Here is a 26,335-nt window from a genome sequence, read left to right on the forward strand (position 1 = left end):
GGGCCTTTGGTGGACAAAAATATTCTCTCTAAGAAAAAACATTACTTTATTTCCTCAGTGACCAGACAGCCACGCTATCTCCATCTCTCTCATCGTCTAACATCGTTATTGCTGTTTTGAAATTTTAAAAATATATAGTATGATTAAATGAGAGACTCTCTAATCAAAAAAAAAAGAAATTTGAAATGTTAAAGTTGTTGTGTGTTTTTTTTTTTTATGTTCAAGTGGGGACAAGTTTCTTTCTTTTGTAAATCTTGAGATTCTTGTTTGATGATGGATGATGGCTTATAAAACAAACCATCACTTTCTTGAGAGATTTGTGTTTACATAATCAATGCACATGCTAATGAATATGCATTTAATTTTGGATTATACATTTTGGTTATTAGGTGATTAATTTCGGGATATCATTAATTCGTGGAACATACTAGCCTATAGCTGTTCTTTTTCTTCTTCTCCAAAGGCTATAGGTTTAGTACTTATAAATATTTAAAATTGGAGGATATAAAATATTCTATAATTGGTGTTAAAATATTTAGATTGTGAGCTCCATAAATTTAGGGGGTTGGTTGGGGTAGTTATATTATTTTATAGTATAGTTTATTCTCTCATACAATGATATAGAGTTATAGACTACTACCTTTTCTGGTTGAACAAAACTACGTACTTGAGAGTTGGACATAATTAAAAGTTTTATAATTTATTAGTTTCACTAAACTTAGCGCGATGTGTTACATGGGGCTATAGCAATCTATGTAATTATAGACTTTTTCGGTTTCATAAAAATGAATGCTTTTAAAAGAAAACTTATTATATAATATGTTTTGTATTTTCCATGCAAGATTTGGATTAGATTTCTTGTTTTAATCTCTACTTGTTAGAGTTATAATAAATATAACAATAAATTTTTATAGAACAAAGGTTTATTATACTATAAGTTCTATAAGAAATTTCTTTACATGTGTGTATTACCTTAAATATCTATCTTTATGAATTAGAGAGAGTATATTGTTGAATTTGTTTTTATTTTACGTACATTCACACATCATATATATTGCTGAAGTTTATATATGCTATATGATATCGGAGTACAACTTAAGGTTAGAAAGCCAAAAACATTTAAGAGATTGTCATAATTGTCATTAGAGACTTGAAGCAATTCTTAAAAAATTCAGGAAAAAAGAGAATACGAATATACTTATATAATATAAAAAGAATGATATTATCTTTTTCTGTTTATGTTATATATCATATGTTGAGGAAATGGAAAAATATGACAAAGAAGACTTGATGGCATTTGCTGGAAGCTAGACCCACGATAAAAAAGCATATGGACTCGTTGATAGTTGATACCATGTGTTCCCACTTCTTTAAAAAGAAAATTATTTTTATTGCAACGAATAATTTCTCACATGAATAATACAACAATAATGAAACCAGTCGAAGCTAAGCTAAATTAACCAAGAAAACGTTACTATAATTTTTTTGTTCTCTCTTCCAAGAACTGGGAGGCTATACTTTCACTTCATGCTTGTCTACATTGGATTGTAATCTTGTATATAAGTATAGAACCTTATGTACAAATATTTGTGAATTAGTGATAGACTAATGTTCTCACACTTAGGGAGTTAATATGTTATCCCTCGTAACAAACTAATTCTATTATCCCCAAGCTCGACAGCGAATCACATTTTGATTTTGATTTATAATTAAGAGTGCATTTGGATTTCATAATCAAGTATCATGAAATAGAGCCACAAAGCGGAAAGAAAAGAGCCACAAATTTCTCACCCCTACGGATTCTTCGAAACACTTCTTCATTGATCATGTGAATATGTGATCAATGAATAATACTTATATTATATATCAAGTGCTTTGAGTTATTTCCCAAAATATATAGAATATTTATGTTAAGCAGTCTATATCTAATAATTTGGATTGAAATCTCAACAAAGTGTTACATTTTAGATTTAAGAGTAGCCCATGTATGTATCATGATTCATGCATGATGCATGCGTTAGACATTAATCAATATGTCCATGGTTTAATTCATGATGTATATAGGATTTAGTTTTTTTTCTTCTTCTTTTACTTTTTAAAACATGCAAGGTGTTACATTGATCCTTTGAGTTTTTCTCTTCAAGTATGTATAATAGCACTCTTTCACTTCTTGATCTTGATGATGCTCAAGGCATCCCTTAAACTAACTAGTGCGTACTCTGGTCCGACATAAACTCAAAAAGCCTTGTTTCCTTTTATTGAGAGAACCAGAATTATACCAATTGTAACCAATTCTAAGCATACGTTACTCAACTTTAATCTTTATACTTGCTATAATTAATGGTGTTGTGGTCTGAACTCTACAATGGAGAAAGCTCTTTGGAGGATTTATAAGAACTGGAATCTTATGAAGAAATGGAATCTATAACCCTTAGATAAATCCTCGACAATCCCAGGATGATCATAATTCATGCAGCTGTGCACCTATCCAAGGGTTTAGAAATGTACAAAATGAGAATTCGTTGTGGTAAGTAGAAATATATGAAATAGGTGGTCATGAATGTATCCAAGGACGTGAAAACTTAATTATTAGGAAACTGAAGATATCATACGCATCGGGAAGGTAAAAGAAGTCTTATATGTATACTATGATACTTTGCATGTTTACAATTATTGTTCACAACAACAGTGTACAAGTGAAACGTACTACTCCAAGTGAAAAATGGAGAAACAGAATTAGACTTGAATCTGCTGAACATCCTCGAAAGATCTCTCCCCGTTAATGGTTTCACGACTCTCTACATATTGCAGAAACTCCATAACCACTGGGTCGGTCCAAGGAGCTCCATTCGGAGCTTCTTCACCTGCCACCCATCCCAAGTGCCCTCCTCTTGGTGTTACAATCAACATGCAGTTTGGGTTTGCCTGGCACTTTTACTTGTTAGATAGAACCAAAATCATATCATTTTCATGTGAGTGATATGATCTCATTCATCTCTTACCTTGATCTCATCGCGAGGAATACCTCTCTCAGGAGCAATCGGATCATTAGCCGCCTGCATTTCATATCATATAAGCAAAGGAACATGTGAGAAAAAGCAGATTCTAAGCTTACGGGTTCATCACTCGTTGTTCAGGGAGTTCACCTGAATGCAAAGCAAGGGTATACGGACTTGTTTTACAGATTTGGAGCTGCTAGACTTGGAATAGTACTCATCCACTGATTTGAAACCGAATGACACTGTTACATGAAAAAAGCAAACAAATTATTTGTAGCTGTGCGGCCTCATCTTATCAAAGTATAAGTAAAAGATAAATGTGGATGTAGACGAAAGTCGAGAAACTAACCCCGGGTTATGCCTTCGTCGAAGTCCCTAACCGTCGTGGCATTTGCAGCAAGGGGAATGTTAAATCCACCACCTATGTCTTCAAAAAGAAGAGAATGTCTGCAGAGAGAGATGAACTAATATGTGACAAAAACTAACTAACTGGCAAGACGAAAAGATTGCGGTGGAAAATGAACCAATTACTTGCTAAATATTCTACGAAGAGATTTTGACAGGGCCTTGTCATAAACATTGTTGAAACCCTTATGGAAATCTTCATCTGCTATAACCAAATCAAAAGGATTGCACAACGAAACAGCACCAGAGAGAGGACAGTTATGAGATTCCTGCAACAACAGCAACAAAAATGATTAGAACTTGGTTATAAGTTATAATACATATACTGTACATGAATTTCAAACTCATGGGTTAAGCTAACAAACCTGACCCAAGTAGTTAACAAGAATGTTGGCTCCAAGAGACCATCCTGCTGCATACAAATTAGCATTTGGGAATTTATCTCCAACATGAGCAATCACTTCACCAGTGTCTCCTAAAAACGAAGCCGAGTAGAACTGCATTATCAGTATCATAATACTTCAGTCTAGCAACTTCCCAATGCTGACAAATGAAGCTAATTGAGACTCTTCATCATTCATCACCAGACCATCAAACATTACTAAAAGGGAACTACTTTATGAATCTAAGATAGAGCAGAGATCAAACCTGAGGAGTAGTAACAGGACTATCTCCACATCCACGGCTATTAAACACAACACAACGCCATTTTTTACTTTGAGCTCGTAACAACATATGTCTCACATAAGAATCTTGGCTTCCTCCTGTTAAACCTGGCTACACATTTTTATAAAGTTTTCATTTTTCACTCAATTCACACTTACTCTCTTTACTAATCAAATAGATTTGAGTGGGATTTGAGAGTGTTACCAACAAAATTAGGATCGGTGATTCAGGAGAAAGGAAACTATCGTCGCCGACGACCCAATCTAAAGCAACAGAGCCGTTGTCTTTAGTACGGAGACACTCACGGCGGAGCCTGACGGAAGGAACAGAGCGGTAGAAAGCTGCGTAGATTGTCTCCACGTGGCGGTTAAATCCGGTTAGAGGAAACGCATTGTACGGTTTGACGAGCGAGTCCTTTAACGCCGGCAAAAAACGATCTCTTCCTCCGCCGATAACTTCGAGAGAGCTGTGGTGGTAATTTTGAGACATTTCTGGGAGTTTCGGTTTCGCGGCGGCGAAAACTGAGAAACGACGGCGGAGAGTACGAACTGTAATTATCGGCGCCGATGATGTGGCAAAGGCGATTCTCGCCATTTGCTTCACCACGACGTCGTTTTTGGTGACAAATACGAAATTGGTACAAACAAACTTACGCTTAACTGCCAAAGCAACGCAATTTTTATGTGGTCGGGGAAATTTAAACTAATTTGCAATTTAAGTCCTTGATTAATTTGTTATACGAACATAGACCATTTTTATACGATTTACATTTTTTAAACCTTGGTCAGCGGCCCCTTTCAGTGCCCACTCTCTATCTGTATATTACGAGGCCGGCCCATTAACAGATAGAAGTTGTTGGCTATAACTGTAGGAACGGCGTCGTTTGGGGGTAAAAGCGTAAACATAGCAAAACAGTCCATTACGCGGTGTTGACCAAGAAAAGGCCACAGAGGATTGTAAATTGTATGCAAGTTCAATTGATTTTAGTAGCTTTCGAACGAACACTTCATCCACGTGAAGGCTCTCAAATTTGGAAATTTCTATGTAGTTGTGGATTAAATAGCGAAATCAAGTTGCTATCTTTTTATGGTAAATAAAGAAAAGTTAAAAGTTTCTAATTACAAGTTGGGACAATTTACACATTTACTAACCAAATTTACCAGCTCACTACTCAGCTATAGAACTCAACTCCGCCGTAAACTTCCTCCTCCCTTTACCACCACCACCGCATCCTCTTCCGCCGCAACTATTTCTCTTTACTCTCTTAACTCTACACTCACCAACAATATCTTCTTTGTTATTATAACTCAAACCGCCTCCACCGTTTTTGGCAAGGGCAGAGCTCGCTTTAACCGCTAAAGCCGCCATTTCCTCTGCTCTTAACGGATGGTTAAGCCATGTCAAAGGTAAAACGAAGTATAGCTCTCCAGGTCGAAGATCATCGCTGCCAGAAACAGCTGAAACGGCGTCGTCGAAGTCCATATCGTCGGAGTTACAAACAAAGCTCGTAGGATTCTTTTGAAGAATCTGCCACACTTTCACCGGCGTTGAGAACTCTTGTAACGTTCCGTCTGGTAATATCAGCTTCGCCGTCTCCGTTCTCCGAGATTCACGTGAACTGCAAGCTCCCATGTTCTTAGTATAACTTCTTTGCACGTAAACTCTTTGTTGCCCTTGAAACGTCACTTGCTAAGTTGAGTTGACTCGTGAGTTTAGAAAGTTTTTATAGATAGATAGATAGATCAGAGAGAAGATCTCGTCTGTGTTTTGAAAGAGATACAAACTACTCGTGGGGCTTTTATATATAGAAGAAGAAGAATAAGAACAAGCGAGCCTCGTGATTCGGAAACTTCAAGTAGCCTTAGAATTTTGTCGTGTAGCGTTCAAAATCAGACAGGACAGCTCACGTAATATTATTGTCTAACTAAAAACTACAAAAGTACCCTTATCACTAGGCTTTAAAAGATACGTAATTAAGAGGTAAATGTTAAGGGGTTCATTGGGAAATATGAAGATGAAATCGTGGCGAAGAAGGAGAGAAGAAAGGAGCAAAGTATCCACGTGGCAAACATAAGAGAGTTAGGGACAGAATCAGAAAGGAGACAAAGCTTAGTTGGACGGAGGTTTGATCTCCGGCGGATGGGGTGCATGAAGCTAGGCTTATGGGAGCATCACGTGAAGGCAATAAGGATGAAGCATGGGTAGGGACCAAACGGGTCGGATCAGGTCCCATTTAGATACATTCGGTTGCGTGGGTCACCTAACCAGAGATTCGGGTCTTCATATTAACTCTTATGTACGTGCATCCATTTATTAGTTTATAGTTTAAGAATTTTTTTCCGATATGAACGAACGTGCATCAATAATGTGAATTCAACTCCAAAATTATTGTGTTGTCTATATGGTATTAAGGTCCACAACGCTGTATCGAATTTTTTGATTACGTCTTTTAAATACTTTTTAAGTAAGGATCGATTTGTTGAAGAATATCGCTTTCCGTTGAACTTTTTTGTTAAAGAAATGTTTAGTAGTATCTATAAAGTCGGATACTTGTAACCAAACACAAAATATAAAAATCATAAGAGCTTCAATTATATGAAGTTATATATAATTTATTCCTTACCACTTTATACTTTTAGCCCCAAAAGTATTCTACTTTAGTTAAACTAATGTTTATGTAACTATTAAAATAGATAGTATTTGTATGTTATGTTCTTTTTTTCATATATGTTGTCTGATATTAGGATCACCCACGTATCATCAGCCGAACTTTATTTGTTTTAGTTTTGTGGGTATGATAATTGAAGACAATAAAAGTGATTTTGTCCGATTTTTCTCATTAGAAATAATCAGAAAGAACTAGTCTCAATACATTTGTATACATTGCAATAATACATGTTTTTATAGTACTATTGCTTGTGGTTCATGATTTGGCTGCAATAATGAGACACACTATTTTCTAAGTATAAAATATAAAAAAGACGATGGTTCGGTCTATGAGAAGAAGTAAACAATGCTTCCGAGAAAGTTGGGAGGATCCGAATCCGATCACCCGGAAAATGGTATTGTAGTTGGAGAAGATCCCCCAAATGTAAAAGGAAGAAAATTGCCTCCAAAAAACTTTTGACATTCTTTAGAAAGGGAACAACTTTTTACCATCAAAATACTAGTTTCTCATAAAATTTCAATTCAAAACCACTCATAGAGTATATATCGTTATACCCATTCGACATAAAAATAAATTATCGGTCAGTTTCGAAATTAATCTCGTTCGATGATCAACCTTCGGAGCTTTTTTCGTCAATATGATAAAAATTTGGATTTTGAATATCATGACATGTGGGCTTTTAGAGGTTAAATAGACATATGATATTAGATAATAAGAATATGTATAATAACATATACCAGTCTTCATAAACATACTAAGTAAGGACTCAGGAGATCATCACAGTCAATCATACAGACGCCTACAAAATCTACTAACTATAAAATATATTGACATATTTGATGAGTGAATGGTAAGATTTGCAGTAATTTGAAACGACTTGGATAGTTATATACTTATAAAGTAATAGTATATACTAAGAAGTTTATTTAAATCATTGTATGAGATGTTAATTAATTGAGTGCTTAAGAGGTAATATTCTCTTTGCATTCTCGAATGTTATGTGCTGTCGTCCCACACGCCAATATAATTTATTTTGTTTTCTTGGATCAAGTCTATAGAATTTGTTTATGTTATACATGTTTTCAATATTTAAAGATCAAACACAGACAAACTTGATCTATTTAATTACTCAATCGCATGCACACTTGCAGAATTAGTTAATACAAGGAGATTTTGGAAAATAAGCAAACACGATAAGTTCATTATTTTCACGTGAAACACTCATTAAACTATTTCTACTTGTCATTAAACTTTGTTAGAAAACTTGTTTAGTCGTGAGAAAAAATTATCAAAAAAAAAAAAAATCAATCCAACTAATAAAAAAGAACCTTCGGATTCACATTGATCATCCAAAGGAAATTGTTCCAAAACTGGTTTTTCTCAAATATTTTTTTTTAGTCTTAAGATTAAATGATTTAAACATGCATAGTTTTGTCTAAATACAATATTCATTTTTTTTTTTTAAGAAAATCATCAACCAAACATAAGAAAGATAAAAACGCACATGTATAAACCTCCAAAATTCTCAGTTATATAAACCTCCTAAAACCCCAATAAAACCATATGATATAAAAAAAAAAACTGTTTTGGAATTAAAACCCTAACTAGAAGAATGGAGCTCTATGTGGACTCCCTTTTCTCCTATGTCGTTTCTTCTTCACCGGTTCATCAGTCTCTTCTGAATTATTCTCTGTAATCTCTGAATTCTCCATCAGATCATCAAGCTGTGTCCCAAGAGCGCTCCTAAACTGTTTTATTTTTACGATATACATAATAACATAAACAATGTTAACCTTACATAACAAAAAATAGTGTAATATATATATGGACTTCAAACTATAAGAACTAAAAAAAACCACAAATATAATAACATACCTTGCATTCAATTGAACAGAACAAAGCAGAAGAAGAAGCATCAAGTTCCCATTCACAAACTTGACATCTATGCGAAACATTGTTTCTAAACCGATGATTATCATTACCACGTCTCTGGTTTATATAAACGATCGGAAACCCGTTTATCGTATATGTCTGTATCCCTGATAAATCCATATACATTGACATCGTCTCTTTTTTAACTCCTGTCTGGTACGAACTTCTATAACTCTGCAATTTCATCAAAACATGATATTAAAAAAAACACCATAGTTAGATATTGTTTTCATTACCAATGTGCATGGGAATATATAATTAATAAATCAAGTTTCCGAAATATAATGATAGAAGAATATATTGTTACTTGAATCAAAGTGTGGCCTTTGTGATCGTTCTCTTTGTAGCAAGTACTGCAAAAAGGAGTAATCATACATTCACAACAGAAGTAACATCTCTTTTTGTCGGGGTGTATATTGCATATTTCATAGAAAAGCCTCGACTTCACCATCTCAATAAGCCATCGATGTCTTCTGATGCAGCTCAGAACTTCAACAGTTTCTTGCATGCTTTCTAACATTGTAGCTACGATCGATGTGTTTATGGAAGCAATTCAATTTGCTTCTGCAATGTTCTTCAAAATTTTGTTGGCTTTTATAGAGAAAGCTAGAGTTTTCCAAAATACCGATTAGGATTTATAACAAACTATTTCCTTTTCTCGTCTCTTTTCCAAAACAGAACAGGAAAACTTAGGTTTTCTTGAACTTCACACTTTAATCTGAAATTGGTGAGATTATTGGGCTTATTAAGTTTGGATTAAGTCTCGGCCCATTAAGGTCTTCAAAAGTAGCTGCTATCTCAAAACGTCGTCGTTTTTCTTCTAGCTAACTAAAACATACAATGCAGTTGGCATTGGAATCAAAAACCATTTTGTTGTAAACTGTGTTATAAACTGGTAAATTTTTATTTTATATTAACAGGGACATGACTAGAGTTGTATGTATGTAAAATGTACATCCATGTCCTATGATTATGATTCCTATCTATATCTATATTAAGTCTGTTAACGTTGATAGTATAAAGAAGGTAAACTCCAGAAATTGAAAAGAGCTGAAGCAAGTAACAGAAACCAACACAAGAAGGCCAATGCAGCCGAGACTTGGTATTGGTTACAGAGGTTACCATCACAGACATTTCCACCTGTATACGAAAGCAGTCCAGTTGCACTAGTTACAGCACAAGCTCCACCGAGAGAAAGAAATGACAGTACCTGTTACAAACAATGCAGAGATCACACAATAAGAAGAAATACATATATGTCTTTTCGGGTTTAGTAAGATGAGGCAAAACTCAGCTTACGAAATCACCGGCGACAACGATGGAAAGAAGTCGTAGTTCTTGAGGGAGGAGTTTCACTAAGACAGAGTATGTATCGGTTAAAGCAAGTAAGACGCTCCATGGAGTTACAAGTGCCATCACAGTCGCCAAATAGCTATAAACAACAGATACAAAATCAAAATCAAAATCAATTCAAAATCAAAATCAATACTTTTGAATTGTTTGATTCATTTATATCTCAACATCTTTCACCAAATCAACCACTAAACTAAACAATCAGAAACCATAACACCAACCAAACCATATCCTCAACTAAAAAACCAAAACTTTTGATTGAAAAACCAAAACTTTTGATTCAATCAAGACCCTATTCTTAAAAATGATTCAATCAAAACTAGTATTTGATATTGATCAAACAAACCCATATCCAAAGTTTACTCCTTTTGATGATCAGATTCATCAATCTACCAATTCGAACTCAGAATTCAATAGCAACCAATGAAATTTACAGAACCCAGAACCCAAAAATCGAAAAAGGATTCGAGGGGGATTTATATACCAGAAGGTAGTGAAATCATAGAAATCGTAATCGAAGCACATGAAGACCAACGCAGCAGCTGAGAAAATGGTTTGGCCGAAACGGAGAGCGAAGCTGGCGCTAGTGCCGAACGATCCCGGCACATTCTCCATCCGATTTCAAACCTACTTCTTCTTCTCTTCTTCATCATCCGAACCAAAATTTCAACTCATTTTCTCGGGAAAAAATTTCTGAGAAAAAAAAGAGAGTCATACCTGTAACGCCAAATGGACTTGTGTGTTTCCTCTTTATTCTCCTTTCTTTTTTGCTTTTCTTTTTTTTGTTGGCTCTGTTTTACAAAATAAATTACTTCATAAACTATAACATTACGATATAATAATAATTTTTTAATAAATTCATATTTTTCAAGTCTTCTTTCTAGTATTAAATTAGTTTACTTTACTTTACTAAAGACTTTTATAAATATTTCAATATTAATGGGAATCTAATTGCCGGTCAAAAGGCTTTTTGCAAATTTAAGGAATTGGTTTATTCTTACCAAATTGTGTATTTTGAAAAAAAAAAAGAAGAAGATAATAGTTGTGATTATTTTACCCAAAAAAGTTAAATGTCTTCCTCTTAATAATACAAAAACGCAATTATTTAACAGATGGGAACAAACTGGTTGTGTTTTAGTTGTTGATTCTTTATATAATTGGTACTTTAGTGTATTATTCAAAGATCAAAGTTCAAACAGCTAAATTTAAAACATTTCCATATTCAAATACTTTTTTTTTCGATTTCAAAACTTAAGTTGAATTCTTATGTACCTAAATTGACACTCTATCTGCTGGTACAAATTAACAAAACAAACGTAGACCGACAACATAATAATATATAAGTAATTTTAGTCAACTTCTGTAATTATTATAAGAAGAAAAATGCAAAAAAAAAACAAAAAAAAACATACCATCATCACCTAGCCCTGAGACCAATTATCCGACATCCGTGATCCGAACCGGGATCCGTTGCGACCCGTTCCGGAAAACCGGATATCCGGATAGAGCGGAGCCGGATCCGGATAGTGAAATAATGGATCCGGCCGGATACGGATACGGATAGTGGAAAATTTTAGACCGGATATCCGGATCCGGTATTTTTAATATTTTATTATTATTTTTATTAATATTTATTAATATTAATATTACATAATATATTTTTCTTATTTTTATATATTAAAAATTGTTTTTCTTATTTTTTTTAAAAAATTAATACATTTTTAAAAAATTTTAAATTTTTTATGATAATTTAAAAAAAAAAAAAAAAATACCGGATACGTATATCCTGTTTTTAGTACAAATATCCGGTACCCAGATATCCGGGAGAACGGATCCGGAGCCGGATATTAAACTTACGGATCCGCCGGATACGGATACGGATCCGGATATCCTAAAAAAGGTCGGATATCCGGCTCCGCCCCAGGCCTATCATCACCCAACTCGTATTCACCTAAATCCTTTATCATATAAAAATAATAACTTTTAAGTTCTAACTTCTAAGAAAAAGTTCCCTATTTACAAGCTAAATCCTAAACTTGTAACCTATACAAAACGTAACTCAAACTTGGTCCTCTCGTTCCAACTCCTAACCAATGCATGTTCCATTTCTTAAGGTTCATTAAACTCGCGTGTAATGTAGTAATTAAACAAATTAGATCCACTTAATTCCACCTATATCATATTTACTACATAAATCAAGCACAGTGTCGATAGACGTCGGACACTGGTTCGCCGTACCGGTCCCCTTAACCTCCATGTAAGTCTTGCTCTGTATCTCGTCGTACGTTAGCTTCTTTTGTGCTTCCTCTCCGCATTTGCCCCTTTCATTTCCAAGAACATAGTTTTAAAATACTCAACCTTCCAAATAGTTTAAAACCGGTTTGAAAACTTCACATGTTCTTTGTCAAAATCAAATCAAGTAATCTAATCGAAATCATAGTACAAGATAAAAACCCAAGTTTGGAGTTTTAGAAAATTGTAATCATAAAAAACAAAGCTTTTATACATTATTTGTCTTAAGAGACTAGAAAATACATTATTTAGGACCAAAGTATAAAGTGAGTTTGAATTATGATAGGGGAGAGATGGATATGAAATGTTAACATATGAAACATAGTTGATAAATGTCTTCACTGGTATTCAATCTCTAGTACAGCTAGGTTCAGGATCAGTAATTTCAACGTTATGATAAATGTCCACAGGATCAGTAACCTCAACGTTATGATCAGTGTCCACATTTTCAGGAACCTCTGCCGGAGGAAGTGTTAAGTAATCCTCATTACCAAGTACTGGGTCTCCCCATTTGTAGATAGGCTCTTTTCCAAGTCCTAGGTCAGGCCAAAGCCATTCGGTAAATACAGAAGGGTGGAGCGGTATTGACCTGTTTGCAGGAGACTGTGAGACGAGAAGATTAAAACCAAACCCAACCAGGTCATGAAGATAATCGACCAACGCAGTGTTCACTGTAGTATCTCCAATAATTATCATCAAATTTGTCAGTTTACGTTCATTAACAAGTATTGTCCACTCAAATAAGCTATCACAAATAGCTCTACGTCTCGCACGTCGATCTCCTAGAACAATCAATGCATAAAAAATTGGATCAAGAAAAAGAGAGAAAAAGAGTATCAGCGACCACGAGTTGGTCTTGGATATCTTGAAGTTAGTCTTCAATGTGAAGTCCATCATGGTGATGAGGATTATTCATTTGGTTGTAGGCTTTTCAAACTTTTGAAACTTCCCTTGGGATAAACTTTGAAGCCCTTATCTTTACTTCTTCTTTTTTTGTATTGTACCCATTATGTTTTCAATTTACCGTTGTATGAACTTTCCTCTTTCGAGGTTTTAAGTGAAATACAATTGTTTGTCTAAAAAAAAAAGATAGAGTTTAATATTTCACCTGCGCGGAATTGTTTCAAGGTGGTATGGTTGTTTCGTTTTATACCAGCAAGGTACTTCCTTGTATGACCAAAGGCAATGATTGACACTTCACCATTAAAACCCGCAAACTTTAGAGCGTTTTTAATGTTGTTCGTAGCATCAGCAGCACTTAGACCATCAGGGACCGGACAATCTTCAACGTCCCAGAAGACGCCTGTCTTAGCCCCTGCCATATTTTGCAAAAAAAACATCAGATCGCAAGTGAATATAATTTGATCAGGTTATTATGAAAATCGATCATATGAACTTGATTATATCCATTAATTTAGTATAACATCGATTAGATTCACTTGTTTACTTATTAAAAATCTAATATAGTAGACCAAGAAACACACAACTTAAACAAAAGAAAAAAAAGTCAAGGAAAAGATAGATAGTGATCATACCGGTGTAGTCTACGCTCTTGGAATTCATGGTTTTGACGGTGATCGAAACTTTAATTTTTCAGAAACTGTTGATATGCAACGGATGAGAGAGACTTAGGTGGTGTATTCAGTTTAACAATTGAAATTATATATGTTAAAATAACATATATATATATATATATACTTATGTTATTAACTAAATGGTTTTTAAAAATCTAGTGAAATCCGGTGTTATTTAGTTAAACTTTAAATATTTTCAGATCTACTTTTATCTATTGTTGTTGAAAATATTTTAGTTAAAATTAAATTTTTAATGATTTGGAGATATTTTAGTTGATGAGATTTTCTTAGTTAAAAATACATAATTTAAAATCTCATGGTTTTAAATGAGGTTTGGTAGGAGTTGACAAAAAATCATAACAAATTTTCTAAATTCACCTAAAATATTATAAACTCATTAAGACTCAAACTATTCAAAATATAAGGTTGGATACAGAGACTTTGGGGGGAGGAGGGGGGGGGGGGACGAGGGAGTACTCAATTTAACAATTTAAGTTATTTGTTATAAACTAACAAATCTTATTCAATTAAAGATTTTTAAAGGTGTAATGAAATCCAGTGCTATTAAAAAAAGCTTTTTCATATTTAGAAATCTACTTTTAGCTATTGATATTGAAAATATTTTAAAGATTGAAATTTTTATTGACTTGAAGAGTTTTAAGTTGTTGAGATTTTCTTAATTAAAAATCCATAATATGTTTGGAAGGAGTTGACAATAAATGATAACAAATTTTCTAAATTCACCTAAAATCTTCAAAATGTTAATTTTTCTTTTTTGGTAATGTTCAAAATGTTAATTAGTCATTACTCAAAATCATTCAAAATATAAGGTTGGATCCTTTAGGATTTCAACATTTTCGAATGTGGTTCTTTTATAATTTATAGGCGTTATAATTTAGGAATATTAGGATTTTTAGTACATTTCTAAAACATATTATGCAAACTAATACGTTTACTATTCAATATTAGTAAAATAGTACATTTCTACTATACATCATTTATTCTCTGTCCATTATACCATTAAATTTTTTGATTATTTACGAATCTATTCCATTCTAAACAGTTACTACTCTTCCTTTTCTCCATTTCTCTCTCTCTTCGTACGCTCACATTTTTTTTTCTTCTTCCTTTTTTTTTTTATGTTTTTTTCTTTTTATATTATCCCCCTTCAATCTAAAAGCTATAATACTATTCAATAAAAATATTTTTTTAAAAAAAAAAAAAAATCACATATATAAAAACCTAAATTTTTCTCTATTATTTTATATGCATTTTGCTAGGTGATTTTTTTTGATGATGTCAAATAATTTTTTCAGATTTTAGATCTGTACAACTTGATAAATGTACAGATTATCTGTAATCTGTACAACTTAATAAATGTACAGATGTAATTTGTACATCTGTACAACTTATTATATGTACAGATTTAATTCGTACAACTTATTAAGTGTACATTCGGAAAACTTACTAAATGTACAAGTATAGAGTAATACACACAATTTAATATATATATTTTATTATTGTAGATATATATATATATATTAATATACAATTTTTTTCGTGTAGCAGAACTACTGTACAACAGAACTATGTACAACAGAACCACTGTACAACAGAACTACTGTACAAAAGAACCACTGTACAAAAGAACCACTGTACACCATAATCATGTACATTCCAACCATTGTACAACTCATTGTACAAAATTACTGCTTACGCTACAACTAATGTACAAAACCATCACATACAACATAGTGTTGTACATATAGAGAATGAAATGTATAATCCCCCGTTTAACAAAGTGTGTCATTTCATAGTTTTATTTTTAAACATGCATTATTTTGTATAGATTTCTTCTGCACAGTGATCTATATCTGTACAAACATCTTTATGTACAGTGATTTATAAATGTACATACATTTTTGTGTACAGTTGTATCAAACTAAAACGTCGAGCCATAAACAACTGTTGTACATTTTATGTTGTACAACTAGATTTTAACCCGCGGTACACCGCGGGACGACATTCCTAAAATGTATTATTCTTATTAATTTTGTTTGGTATATAAGAGTGTACTACTATATTTTGATTGTTAATTCTATGATTTAACCCGTAGAATATTATATGATAATTTATTTTTTATATAATCGTAATTTGATCAAATTAATTAAATAAGTATAATATTTAAAATAATGAAATGATATTGACATAATATTTATTTACATAGTATAATTTCATATTAAAATATTTTATGAATTATACTATAGTAGACAACCCGTAAAAATATCTATAATCATAATTATATAAATTATAACTCGTTCCATCACATGACCCGTGCTACACAATTATCATTAATACTTTAGTACATCCATTTTGTATCGTTTGAGTAATATATATCCGTTTCTAAAAATTCAAATTGCAACATATGCAAAAAAAAAATTATATTTTTTTATCATACATATGTTTATGTAATAATATAAATTTAAAAACAAATAAGGTCATATAAAGATGTTGGAGAAATATTTGATTTCTTAGGGAGAGATTTTAGGAAATCTTGTTAAATGTAATAAATATTGATTTCTAATTTTGCAATTTTATTATAATTTAATTACAAAATTCATCTTTAATTTTTTCTATTTAATCAAATGGCAAAGGGTTAATTATGAAAATATCACAAAATGAAAGGGTAGAACAGAAAAGGTAATTTGATCAAATTAATTAAATAAGTATAATATTTAAAATAATGAAATGATATTGACATAATATTTATTTACATAGTATAATTTCATATTAAAGTATTTTGTGAATTATACTATAGTGGACAACCCGTAAAAATATCTATAATCATAATTATATAAATTATAACTCGTTTCATCACATGACCCGTGCTACACAATTATACAATTATCATTAATACTTTAGTACATCCATTTTGTATCGTTTGAGTAATATATATCCGTTTCTAAAAATTCAAATTGCAACATATGCAAAAAAAAAAAAATATTTTTTTATCATACATATGTTTATGTAATAATATAAATTTAAAAACAAATAAGGTCATATAAAGATGTTGGAGAAATATTTGATTTCTTAGGGAGAGATTTTAGGAAACCTTGTTAAATGTAATAAATATTGATTTCTAATTTTGCAATTTTATTATAATTTAATTACAAAATTCATCTTTATTTTTTTCTATTTAATCAAATGGCAAAGGGTTAATTATGAAAATATCACAAAATGAAAGGGTAAAACACAAAAGGTAATTCAAAAATGTTAATATAGATTTTAAAATATAATGTATATAAGTAATGTATTTGAAACTATTAAACATAAACAACTATACATATATAGCTTAAATTGTACATATATTATATATATAAAATTATGTATAACAATTGTACATAAGAATGTATGTACATATATAATTATATATATTTAGACTATTATACAACTTACAAAGTTTACAAATGCAATGTACAGAAGTAATCCATACAACCTAATAAGCGTACAATAATCCGTACAACCTACTAAGTGTACAAATAGTAAACAATTGTATTCATATTTGTACAATAGAATATATATATACAAATAAAATTGTACATACTTAAATTAGATTGTACATATAACTATATGTACAGAAAAATGTATGTATAACAGCTGTACACAAGGATATATGTACAAATACAATTGTGTATATAAAAAATATTATACAAAGTTTAAAATTATTTAACAAAATGCATATCAAATTATAGAGAAAAAAATATAGGTTTTTTGTATGTGAAAAATATCAGAAAAAAAAATTATACTGAAGAATATTTTAATTATTAGAATGAGACGGTATAATAAAAAGAAAATGAATTATTTAAAAAAAAAATTTCTCCACACACAATGACACACACACACGCATTCTCAATCTCTCAAGCCTATTTTTGTCTTTTTCCAGACACTCTCTTACCCTACATCATTTCCTATCTCTACTATTTTCTATCTCACAAACAATAATACACACCTATTTCCTTAATTATAAATAGTATAGGTACTATTTTCCAATTACTTTTGAAAAATGTACTAAATAGCCTACTCACACTATAATTTATAGGCGTGTCGCCCGTGTGACAGAAATTAAAGAGCCTAGATCGAGCTGTCGCATCTTTTCATCAGTTGCATCGCAAACAAAGCAACGGTTAGAGATGTTTTTACAAAATGATACTTGAGTATTGTTCTGGCGGAAGTATAAGAGATTTGCTCAGGAACAATCACGGAGGTTTAATGTAAAGCTGATCGCAAAAGATGTTCTGTGTGGTCTGAGATATAATTATACAGAAACATTATTGACTGTAGCCTTGTTTTTGTGCCCTTCAACGAGAGATCCGTCTCTGGAATGACAAACAGCACAGGAAGGCGGAAACATTTAAAGTTCAGCTAACCAACATCCAAGGCGAGCAAAGGAGACGAGCCCTTTCTCCCATTGTGGGAACACTTTCTCATGCAGCACATCTGCTTCATGGAGAACTGATCTTAAAGCAGTAGGACTGGGCTGGAGAATCTATCTGGAGACACTCGACATGCTGCACCAATGTGGCCTCATCTCTCATGGACGAAGCTCTAGCTATTCGCTCGGCCCTATCTATGGCAAAAGAACTTCAAATTTTCCATCTCAAGATTGATTCAGGTCAATGCTATAACCTCTAGATCTTGATCCGGGACCTCAATCAATGTCAAATCATTTCATATTGTAGAGTTAGGTATGTACAACTGATATTCTTCCTATAGATTAACATCAATCATTCATTCTGCTCATTATCAATTGAATCTTGATTTGGAAGCAATGAAATTTACCATCATATACATATTCCACAAACCAGAGTGTTGGAAGTGTTGAGAAGTAAACACATAATGTAGTTAAAGTTACCTAATAAGAAAAATCTTCGTAAATGATATATTATAGGGGTAAAAATTATTAAATAAGCTAGGGTGTCCCGGGTTGCTGTTACTTATCGAATACAACTCCAACACATTGATGAGGTATGGCAAAACTGAGTCATCGGTTGACTGAAAGACTATCTGGAAAACCCATGTGGCCGGCATATACATCTCTCAAAACGAAATGAGTAGCTTCCCAAACACCGGCGGTACAATTGGACCCGAATCCACTTGAGTGGTGTCGTTGAAAGACCGTCTTTGAGTCCGACCACCGAGGCTATCCACTGCCATGTAATGATTACACAGAACCATTTTATATAGGTTTCCACCACCTTCCCGACAGCTCCTCCCGACATCCCGTTATATATCTTTCTGGCCTCCTCGTCATCTCCTTCTCAACAATGGCAACGACAATAACATGAGAAAGACAGTGATGCTGGTGAGCTCCGACGTTGGGAGAATCTAGGTGTTGTTCACAAACTCTGTTTCTTTCTCTCGCCAAAACGAAGAGGGCCATATACCCTCTCCTCACACAACACAAAACCCTTTAGTTGTTTAACAAGATATTGGGTCTTTAATGGGCTTTGTCTTCTTTTAACAAGATAAACATGCCCAGTTACATATATTTAGCCTACTGTAAAGGTCTAACGGGTAGCTACATAAATTTACAAGAGCCCAACGATATACAAATTATTTAATTAGGTACGTAATTTTGCATAAAATGCATATAACATTTTGTTACTCGGCTACTAACAAAGAGAATGACGAACTAGGTGTTCTTTGTGATAATAATTAAGTAGATAGTTTGAATGAAAGCACTGAGTATTTCTCAAATACAAGAGGCTATCAGAGTATAATGTGAACATGCATGCAGTGAAATGTTTGATATGATTCATAACGACGACGTGTTGTCTATTTGTTTTAATAAGATATGATTCCTTTTAATTAAATGTGGTCTCAAGTTTGTTAATTAGTCTACAATTCAAAACTTTTAGAAACCCTTAATTATTCAATTTCCTTCGATTTTGTGTGTATAGGAAAGCATATATTATTTCTTTAACATATATGTATAGACCATTTCCCATGTGTGTTTCAAGACAAATAAACAACATCTACAAGTCATAAAGCAATAAAATAATAATAATTCATTTTCTTAGAAACACTCATCTTCCTTGATGAGAACAGTTTTGGAAAGGAGATTTATTATTGGACCGGACAAGAATATAGAAAAGGGTAAAAAAAGCAAAACAAATATCAACCTGAAGAGGACGAATTGAAGAAGAATAATGAATAATAGAACTCCCGAAAATGAAGAAATAACACGACAAAAAAAAAAAAAAAAAAAAAAAAAAAAAAAAGACGAAGAAAGGATGAACAAAACATTGCCGCAGACTAATGGACTTGTACTAGCTTATGATCGATATTTATATGTTTATAACTCATTTAGCAAATCGATATATTTATGTCTCATAATCACTTCAACTTTAGTTTAATTTCGTTTTCGCGTACGTACGTAGAATATTATGCACTACGAATGGAATACTAGTATAAATATAGAGTAGTAACCAATGAATGTTCGTAAAGGGATTTAAGAGAAGAGATGATGATAACACTTAAAATAAATTTAAGTAATGAATATATATATAGAGAGAGATTTATCTCTTTTATTAACCAGTTTGACAATTTGCGTACAACCATTATTTACGTGGGACAATTATTCTTTCTTTCTTTTATTTTATTTTTGTTCAACAAATGATGATAATTAGTTAGTACTTTATTAAACTACTTAAGGCTTTTTGTAGGGACCTCCTCCAAAAGCTAACTTAGGCCAATGCCATGCAGTCGGTGACTCCTGTATCATCACCTTAGATGGTGTGAGTTTTCCGGATTTACTCTCGATCCTGCTCTGATGAGCAACCATAAGATTATATCCAGCTTCCTTGAGCGTGACCGTGGCAGTCATGAAATCCCCATCCGAGGTAATAAAAAGTATGTTACAAGGGGGTGGATCGTCAAACGCCCAAGTGTAGATGGCATTAAGGATTCTCTTGTCACTCGCATCTTTTCCCGAAGGTACGTGAGTAATTTCGATACCAGTCTCACGAAGTTTGGTTTCATGTGGCAAATTGCTGATGTTGCCAAAGCCTTTCATAACGATTTCCCCCGTGTATCCTAGATTTCTCAGCGCCTGTGTGATATTACTGAAAAGTTGAGACCGATCACAATTGGTAGGAACTTGGGTATTTTCAAAGTCCCACATAATAATTATCTTCGATCCCATATACTCTGTAAGAGTAAACCCCTTCAAAAATAGAAATGTGATTAGTTACTAATAATTTGAAACAATATAAGTTAAAGACGACATACTGTATATATAATAAAGAAATAGGAGATACCTTAAAGGAAAGCGGCTTATGTCGCATAAACGAAGATGACGTTATGTCATTTAATAGTTTCTTCATCACGTCATCTAGTCAATTTTTTTTTTTTTTAGTTAATATAAACAATAAATTTTTATTTCACAAAATAAAAGAATTGTAAGAATTTTACCGGAATCAAATTGCTTGACACGATTAAGACAATCTTTTAAAGCATCCGCATGAGAGGACGATTCTGGTGAAGAAATACAGCTACTCCAAAACGTTGAAATAGAACTTAGATCAACTCCTACGTCCGTGCATTTACCACAAGCCTCCCTTTCACATTTGTTAACCCAAACGCTTTGGCGGTGATCTTTCGGCTTCTTGTCCTCGAATAGGTTAGCAAAATAGGCTAATTTGACAAGAGATGAACTAATAGGAGCTGCTAGGTTTTACGAAATTATATATATTAATTATATATATATATATATATATATAATGACAAGAAAACGACAAAATAATCACAACAACAATATATAATCCCAAATCCCAAAAAAACAAAAAAAAGAGAGGAAAGTATAGAGATGTAACATATACCCTCGTGTCCACTGCTAACATAAAAGTTGTTCGCCATGCATCCATTTAGCCCAACTACCTTAAGCCAACAGAACTCATGTGAAAATAGTCCTTCCGTCGCAAGCTGTGAACAAATGAAACAGCCTCTCTCGCTCAAAGACACGAGAGCCTTGACAAAATCCGAGTCTTCTGAGATATTGCCCAGAAGAAGCACCAAATTTGAAGGTTCAGGGTTATCAATCACCCATAAAAGAGTATCCACCAAAATCTTTTGAAGCTTCACGTCTTTATCTCCTGAAATCACATCATATATAAACGGAGTTAAGTCTCAAGACGCAAAGTACTAGCTAGGCTAGGCCTATCAAGGAGAGCGTGAAATATAAATACACACCTAACGGTTCTTGATTGAACTTGATTCCATTGGGTTTTCGGTCACCCGTGATACTTTGTGCATCACCATAAGCACAGATAGAGACTACTGGACCCTCCAACATCAAAGACTCATTCGCCTTCTCCGTAAAGTGTGCATGGATATCATCAAACTGGATATTATCTGGTTTCGGGCGATCGTCAATATCCCAGAACAATGTCGTCTTCGCCGCTGCAAAATGGTAAAAGAGATCTATGAATTCTAAGATCATATAATTTCTGAAACGATCTAGATAAGTATAAACTCAATCCTTAATGAATTACCTTTGTGTGTCTCGAAGGGTCTAAGATACATCGTTTCTAACAAATGTGGAGACTAAATACACTTTCTGAGTTGGATTGTTGTTGTTGTTTTGTTTTTTTTTTTTTGTTTCTTGTTTTTTGATTGTGCTCTTTAGAACCTAAGAGTATGAGGCCTTTTATAGGCCTGGAAAGCAACTACTTCACTAAGCTTTACTTGATCATCAAGTTAATAAAAAGTTATACAAACTCGTGTGGAAATCACTAATATATGCGTGCAAGAACAAGAAATCTCAACATTAGTCATTAACATTGTTACAACTTTAAATCCTCGTGGATACCAGATCAAAACGATTGCACAATGACACAGCTAGCAGCTTAGGTTTCCTGTCACATCAACATGATGGCAAAACACACAAAAGAAAACCCCTTTTTTTAACCATTTGTAGCAAATTTTAACGCGTCTTACGTAAAAACTTTATAGGAATGGAAATATCTTCCTCACTAAGCATCAACTTGATCATCAAGTTAATAAAAGTTAAATAAACTCCCTTGGAAATCACTAATATATGCGTGTAAGAACAAGAAACCTTTTCATAAACATTGTTAGAAGTTTAAAACCTTGTGGTTCTCGTCGCATAGCAATAAAAAGAACAATCCCTTTTTAACCATTCTTAGCAAATTTTAAAGACGCGTTAAAATTTATATGAATGGATCGAAACTTCGTCACCAAGCTTATATAACTGGATCATCAAGTTAATAAAAAGTTAAATAAACTCCCCGGCCTGGAATTAATTAATATATGCGTTCAAGAACAAGAAACTCGACACGGCCTTCTCATTGTCATTGTCAAAAAAGTAAACCCTTGTGGAAGTATAACTTTAGGAATTTTTTTTTTTTTTTTTCTTTACAATTTACTGTGATTATTTTTGTGATGTTCTTAATTATTCTTGTCTTTTTTCTTCTCAGTTCTCACTTACATAGAGCAAATAGAGTTTCCAGTACATATATTTCCATTTTTTTGTTTGTCTTTCCGTAACAGAAAAGGAAAACGTAGGTTCTGTTGAGTTCTGCTTTGTAGAAGACAGAACTTATATGTACCCTCAAGTGCCCTCCTCTTGGGTGTTACAATCAACATGCAGTTTTCGTTGTTAGATAGAACCAAAATCATATCATTTTCGTGTGACTGAATGTCATCGCGAGGAATACCTCTCTCAGGAGCAATCGGATCCTTAAAGCAAAATCTAAGTTAAGGGTTCATCACTCGTTGTTCACGGAGTTCACCTGAATGCAAAGCAAGGGTGGAACTGCTGGACTTGGAATAATACTCATCCACTGATTCGAAACGCAATGATAATGTTACATGAAAAAAAAGCAAACAAATTATTTGTAGCTGTGTGCCCTCATCATACATATATAAGTTCTGTCTTCTACAAAGTCAATAACTAAGTTACTGGCAAGTAGAAAAGATGGCGGTGGAAAATGGACAGTTAATGAAGAGATCTCGACAGGATCTTATCATAAACATTGTTGAAACCCTTATGGAAATCTTCATCTGCTATAACCAAATCAAAAAGATTGCACAATTATGATATTCCTACAACAACAACAACAAAAATGATAAGAACTTGTTATAACCTACATATACATGAATTTCAAACTCATGGGTTAAGCTAACTAACCTGACCCAAGTAATTGACAAGAATGTTGGCTCCAAGAGACCATCCTGCTGCATACAAATTAGATTTTGGGGAATTTATCTCCAACATGAGCAATCACTTCACCAATGTCACCTAAAAACGAAGCCTGAGTAGAACTGCATTATCAGTATCAATCATAATACTACAGTCTAGCAACTTCCCAATGCTAACCAAATGAAGCTAACTGAGACTATTCATCATTCATCACCCAGACCATCAAACATTACAAAAAGGAAGCTACTTTATATCTCGACATCTTTCACTAAGTCAACCACTAACTAAACAATCAGAAACCATGACGCCAACCAAACCCTATTCGCAGGGATAACTTTTTTTATTTTATTCAGTCTAATCCCTGTTCTCAAAATGATTGATTGATCAAAACCATAACCCATCTCCAAAGTTTACTCCTTTCGATGATCAGCAAATTAGGTTAGTGATCCAACATACCCATATCCAAAGTTTACTCCTTTTGATGATCATAATCGTCAATTCGATAGCAAACGAAGAAATTTACAACCCATCTCCGAAGGTTACTCCTTTCGACGATCAGATTCATCAATTCGATAGCAACCGAAGAAATTTACAGAACCCAGAACTTAGAACCAAAAAAAACAAAAAACAATCTGAGATCATGACATTGACACCAACCAAACCCTATCCTCAGAGTAAGTTTTGATTAGAAAAATCAAAACTTTTGATGATCATATTCATCAATCCATCAATTTGAACTCAGAATCACAGAACCCAGAACCCAAAAAAACATAATCGAAAAAGGATTCGAGGGGTTTTTTACCAGAAGATAGTGAAATCATAGAAATCGTAATCGAAGCACATGAAGACCAACGAAGCAGCTGAGAAAATGGTTTGGCCGAAACGGAGAGCGAAGCTGGCGCTAGTGCCGAACGATCCTGGCACATTCTTCTTCTCTTCTTCTTCTCTTCTTCATCATCCGAACCAAAATTTCAACTCATTTTTCTCGGGAAAAAATTTCTGAGAAAAACGAGTCAAAGAGTCTAACATCCTGTTAACCCAAATGGATTTACTCTTTCTTATTTTTTTATTTTTTTTTTGCTTTTTTGGCTCTGTTTTACAAAATAATAATAATATTAAACTCACATTTTTTAAAGTCTTCTTTTTATTAAATTATTTTTTTACTTTAATAAATTGGTTTATTTTTACCAAATTATAAGGGAAAAAACCCGAAAAATATGCCATATAATTTTTATTTGGCCGTTTAATTCGTGTACTATTAAATTTGGAATAAAAATACATGGTTTAATTTACGTTGTATCAAAAAAGCTTCATTTAATTATTCTTGGCAAATCGATACGCACGAGTTAACAGCCGTTAACGATGGTCACGGAATCATTAACTGGGGTTAAATAATAACATCACGTGGTTAATGAAGGTTAAACAAAGACACTGTTGTCCTTTCTCCTCTGTTATCTATCCCAAATCGATTTTAGAATCGAAGAACCCTAAAAGAATGGTGAGCCAAACTTCTGAGTTTTCTGATGCGAATTCAAGCCGTAGCTGCGGTCCTCTTTGCAGCAGTTGTGGTAGAGTTACGATTGTTTCAAAGTCATGAACCAATGACAATCCAGGAAGAAGATTCAACAGATGTGTTGTTCATGGATTCTTGAGTTGGGTGGATGAACAGAAGCCATACGGTTGGCAGAAATTAAGCTTGATAGAGGCGAGAGATGAGATCAAGAAACTGAAAGAATCTGTAAGGGCAATGAATGAACAAATGGTGAGTGGTTGCAATATCGACTTTGAAACAATCGTAACTCTACCACAACTGCTGCAAAGAGGACCGCAACTACGGCTTGAATTCGCATCAGAAAACTCAGAAGTTTGGCTCACCATTCTTTTAGGGTTCTTCGATTCTAAAATCGATTTGGGATAGATAACAGAGGAGAAAGGACAACAGTGTCTTTGTTTAACCTTCATTAACCACGTGATGTTATTATTTAACCCCAGTTAATGATTCCGTGACCATCGTTAACGGCTGTTAACTCGTGCGTATCGATTTGCCAAGAATAATTAAATGAAGCTTTTTTGATACAACGTAAATTAAACCATGTATTTTTATTCCAAATTTAATAGTACACGAATTAAACGGCCAAATAAAAATTATATGGCGTATTTTTCGGATTTTTTCCCCAAATTATAATAAGATGAAATTATGTATTTGGAATAATAATAATAATAA

At 33.1% G+C, this 26,335-nt stretch overlaps 6 protein-coding genes and 1 long non-coding RNA gene across 7 annotated transcripts; all 7 read right to left on the reverse strand.

Moving 5' to 3' along the window:
• Nucleotides 1–2,617: 2,617 nt before the first annotated feature.
• LOC17885183 (embryogenesis-associated protein EMB8) lies at nucleotides 2,618–4,709 on the reverse strand. Its single transcript, XM_006290292.2, has 8 exons — nucleotides 4,275–4,709; nucleotides 4,053–4,181; nucleotides 3,770–3,901; nucleotides 3,531–3,673; nucleotides 3,349–3,446; nucleotides 3,147–3,241; nucleotides 3,003–3,056; nucleotides 2,618–2,925 (listed from the first exon to the last, which is right to left on the reverse strand). Exons 1-8 carry the CDS (start codon nucleotides 4,662–4,664, stop codon nucleotides 2,737–2,739), a joined length of 1,230 nt encoding a protein of 409 aa, XP_006290354.2. The 5' UTR covers nucleotides 4,665–4,709; the 3' UTR covers nucleotides 2,618–2,736.
• A 421-nt stretch (nucleotides 4,710–5,130) lies between these two features.
• On the reverse strand, nucleotides 5,131–5,823 carry LOC17886546. Its single transcript, XM_006292397.2, has one exon. The coding sequence runs from the start codon at nucleotides 5,700–5,702 to the stop codon at nucleotides 5,238–5,240; it is 465 nt and encodes a 154-aa protein (XP_006292459.1). The 5' UTR covers nucleotides 5,703–5,823; the 3' UTR covers nucleotides 5,131–5,237.
• Nucleotides 5,824–8,342: 2,519 nt separating this feature from the next.
• On the reverse strand, nucleotides 8,343–8,802 carry LOC17885102 (uncharacterized protein At3g50808). Its single transcript, XM_006293205.1, has 2 exons — nucleotides 8,614–8,802; nucleotides 8,343–8,486 (listed from the first exon to the last, which is right to left on the reverse strand). Exons 1-2 carry the CDS (start codon nucleotides 8,800–8,802, stop codon nucleotides 8,343–8,345), a joined length of 333 nt encoding a protein of 110 aa, XP_006293267.1.
• Nucleotides 8,803–9,555: 753 nt separating this feature from the next.
• On the reverse strand, nucleotides 9,556–10,807 carry LOC17885711 (CASP-like protein ARALYDRAFT_485429). The gene is made up of 4 exons (XM_006291923.2): nucleotides 10,741–10,807; nucleotides 10,508–10,667; nucleotides 9,970–10,102; nucleotides 9,556–9,880 (listed from the first exon to the last, which is right to left on the reverse strand). The coding sequence occupies exons 2-4, from the start codon at nucleotides 10,636–10,638 to the stop codon at nucleotides 9,674–9,676; spliced, it is 471 nt and encodes a 156-aa protein (XP_006291985.1). The 5' UTR covers nucleotides 10,639–10,667; nucleotides 10,741–10,807; the 3' UTR covers nucleotides 9,556–9,673.
• Nucleotides 10,808–12,557: 1,750 nt separating this feature from the next.
• LOC111830723 lies at nucleotides 12,558–13,932 on the reverse strand. Its single transcript, XM_023783415.1, has 3 exons — nucleotides 13,851–13,932; nucleotides 13,424–13,630; nucleotides 12,558–13,097 (listed from the first exon to the last, which is right to left on the reverse strand). Exons 1-3 carry the CDS (start codon nucleotides 13,876–13,878, stop codon nucleotides 12,664–12,666), a joined length of 669 nt encoding a protein of 222 aa, XP_023639183.1. The 5' UTR covers nucleotides 13,879–13,932; the 3' UTR covers nucleotides 12,558–12,663.
• Nucleotides 13,933–20,598: 6,666 nt separating this feature from the next.
• LOC17884702 lies at nucleotides 20,599–22,472 on the reverse strand. Its single transcript, XM_006292538.2, has 6 exons — nucleotides 22,442–22,472; nucleotides 22,140–22,349; nucleotides 21,770–22,042; nucleotides 21,363–21,584; nucleotides 21,209–21,282; nucleotides 20,599–21,114 (listed from the first exon to the last, which is right to left on the reverse strand). Exons 1-6 carry the CDS (start codon nucleotides 22,470–22,472, stop codon nucleotides 20,599–20,601), a joined length of 1,326 nt encoding a protein of 441 aa, XP_006292600.2.
• A 1,261-nt stretch (nucleotides 22,473–23,733) lies between these two features.
• On the reverse strand, nucleotides 23,734–25,129 carry LOC111830576. The gene is made up of 3 exons (XR_002833988.1): nucleotides 24,914–25,129; nucleotides 24,100–24,223; nucleotides 23,734–24,014 (listed from the first exon to the last, which is right to left on the reverse strand). It is a non-coding gene; the product is annotated as an uncharacterized LOC111830576 (long non-coding RNA).
• Between the last annotated feature and the right edge of the window lie 1,206 nt (nucleotides 25,130–26,335).

Source organism: Capsella rubella, unplaced genomic scaffold, assembly GCF_000375325.1.
Source record: "Capsella rubella cultivar Monte Gargano unplaced genomic scaffold, Caprub1_0 scaffold_5, whole genome shotgun sequence".
Lineage (NCBI taxonomy): Eukaryota > Viridiplantae > Streptophyta > Magnoliopsida > Brassicales > Brassicaceae > Capsella > Capsella rubella.

Bases quoted from the DNA above. Each gene is read 5' to 3' on its own strand.
- LOC17885183 (XM_006290292.2), bottom strand. From the start codon at position 4,664: ATGGCGAGAATCGCCTTTGCCACATCATCGGCGCCGATAATTACAGTT. The intron at 3,902-4,052 runs GTTTGATCTCTG...CTGATAATGCAG, and splicing joins GTCCTGTTACTACTCCTCAG to TTCTACTCGGCTTCGTTTTT. The intron at 3,674-3,769 runs GTTTGTTAGCTT...CTGTTGTTGCAG, and splicing joins TTGTTAACTACTTGGGTCAG to GAATCTCATAACTGTCCTCT.
- LOC17886546 (XM_006292397.2), bottom strand. From the start codon at position 5,702: ATGGGAGCTTGCAGTTCACGTGAATCTCGGAGAACGGAGACGGCGAAG.
- LOC17885102 (XM_006293205.1), bottom strand. From the start codon at position 8,802: ATGTCAATGTATATGGATTTATCAGGGATACAGACATATACGATAAAC. The intron at 8,487-8,613 runs GTATGTTATTAT...AAAATAAAACAG, and splicing joins TCTGTTCAATTGAATGCAAG to TTTAGGAGCGCTCTTGGGAC.
- LOC17885711 (XM_006291923.2), bottom strand. From the start codon at position 10,638: ATGGAGAATGTGCCGGGATCGTTCGGCACTAGCGCCAGCTTCGCTCTC. The intron at 10,103-10,507 runs GTATATAAATCC...TGTTGTTTATAG, and splicing joins TATGATTTCACTACCTTCTG to CTATTTGGCGACTGTGATGG. The intron at 9,881-9,969 runs GTAAGCTGAGTT...TGTTTGTAACAG, and splicing joins TCGTTGTCGCCGGTGATTTC to GTACTGTCATTTCTTTCTCT.
- LOC111830723 (XM_023783415.1), bottom strand. From the start codon at position 13,878: ATGAATTCCAAGAGCGTAGACTACACCG. The intron at 13,631-13,850 runs GTATGATCACTA...AAAATATGGCAG, and splicing joins CAAGAGCGTAGACTACACCG to GGGCTAAGACAGGCGTCTTC. The intron at 13,098-13,423 runs GTGAAATATTAA...TGATTGTTCTAG, and splicing joins CTTGAAACAATTCCGCGCAG to GAGATCGACGTGCGAGACGT.
- LOC17884702 (XM_006292538.2), bottom strand. From the start codon at position 22,472: ATGTATCTTAGACCCTTCGAGACACACAAAG. The intron at 22,350-22,441 runs GTAATTCATTAA...ACCATTTTGCAG, and splicing joins ACCCTTCGAGACACACAAAG to CGGCGAAGACGACATTGTTC. The intron at 21,115-21,208 runs GTATCTCCTATT...CTATTTTTGAAG, and splicing joins ATAAGCCGCTTTCCTTTAAG to GGGTTTACTCTTACAGAGTA.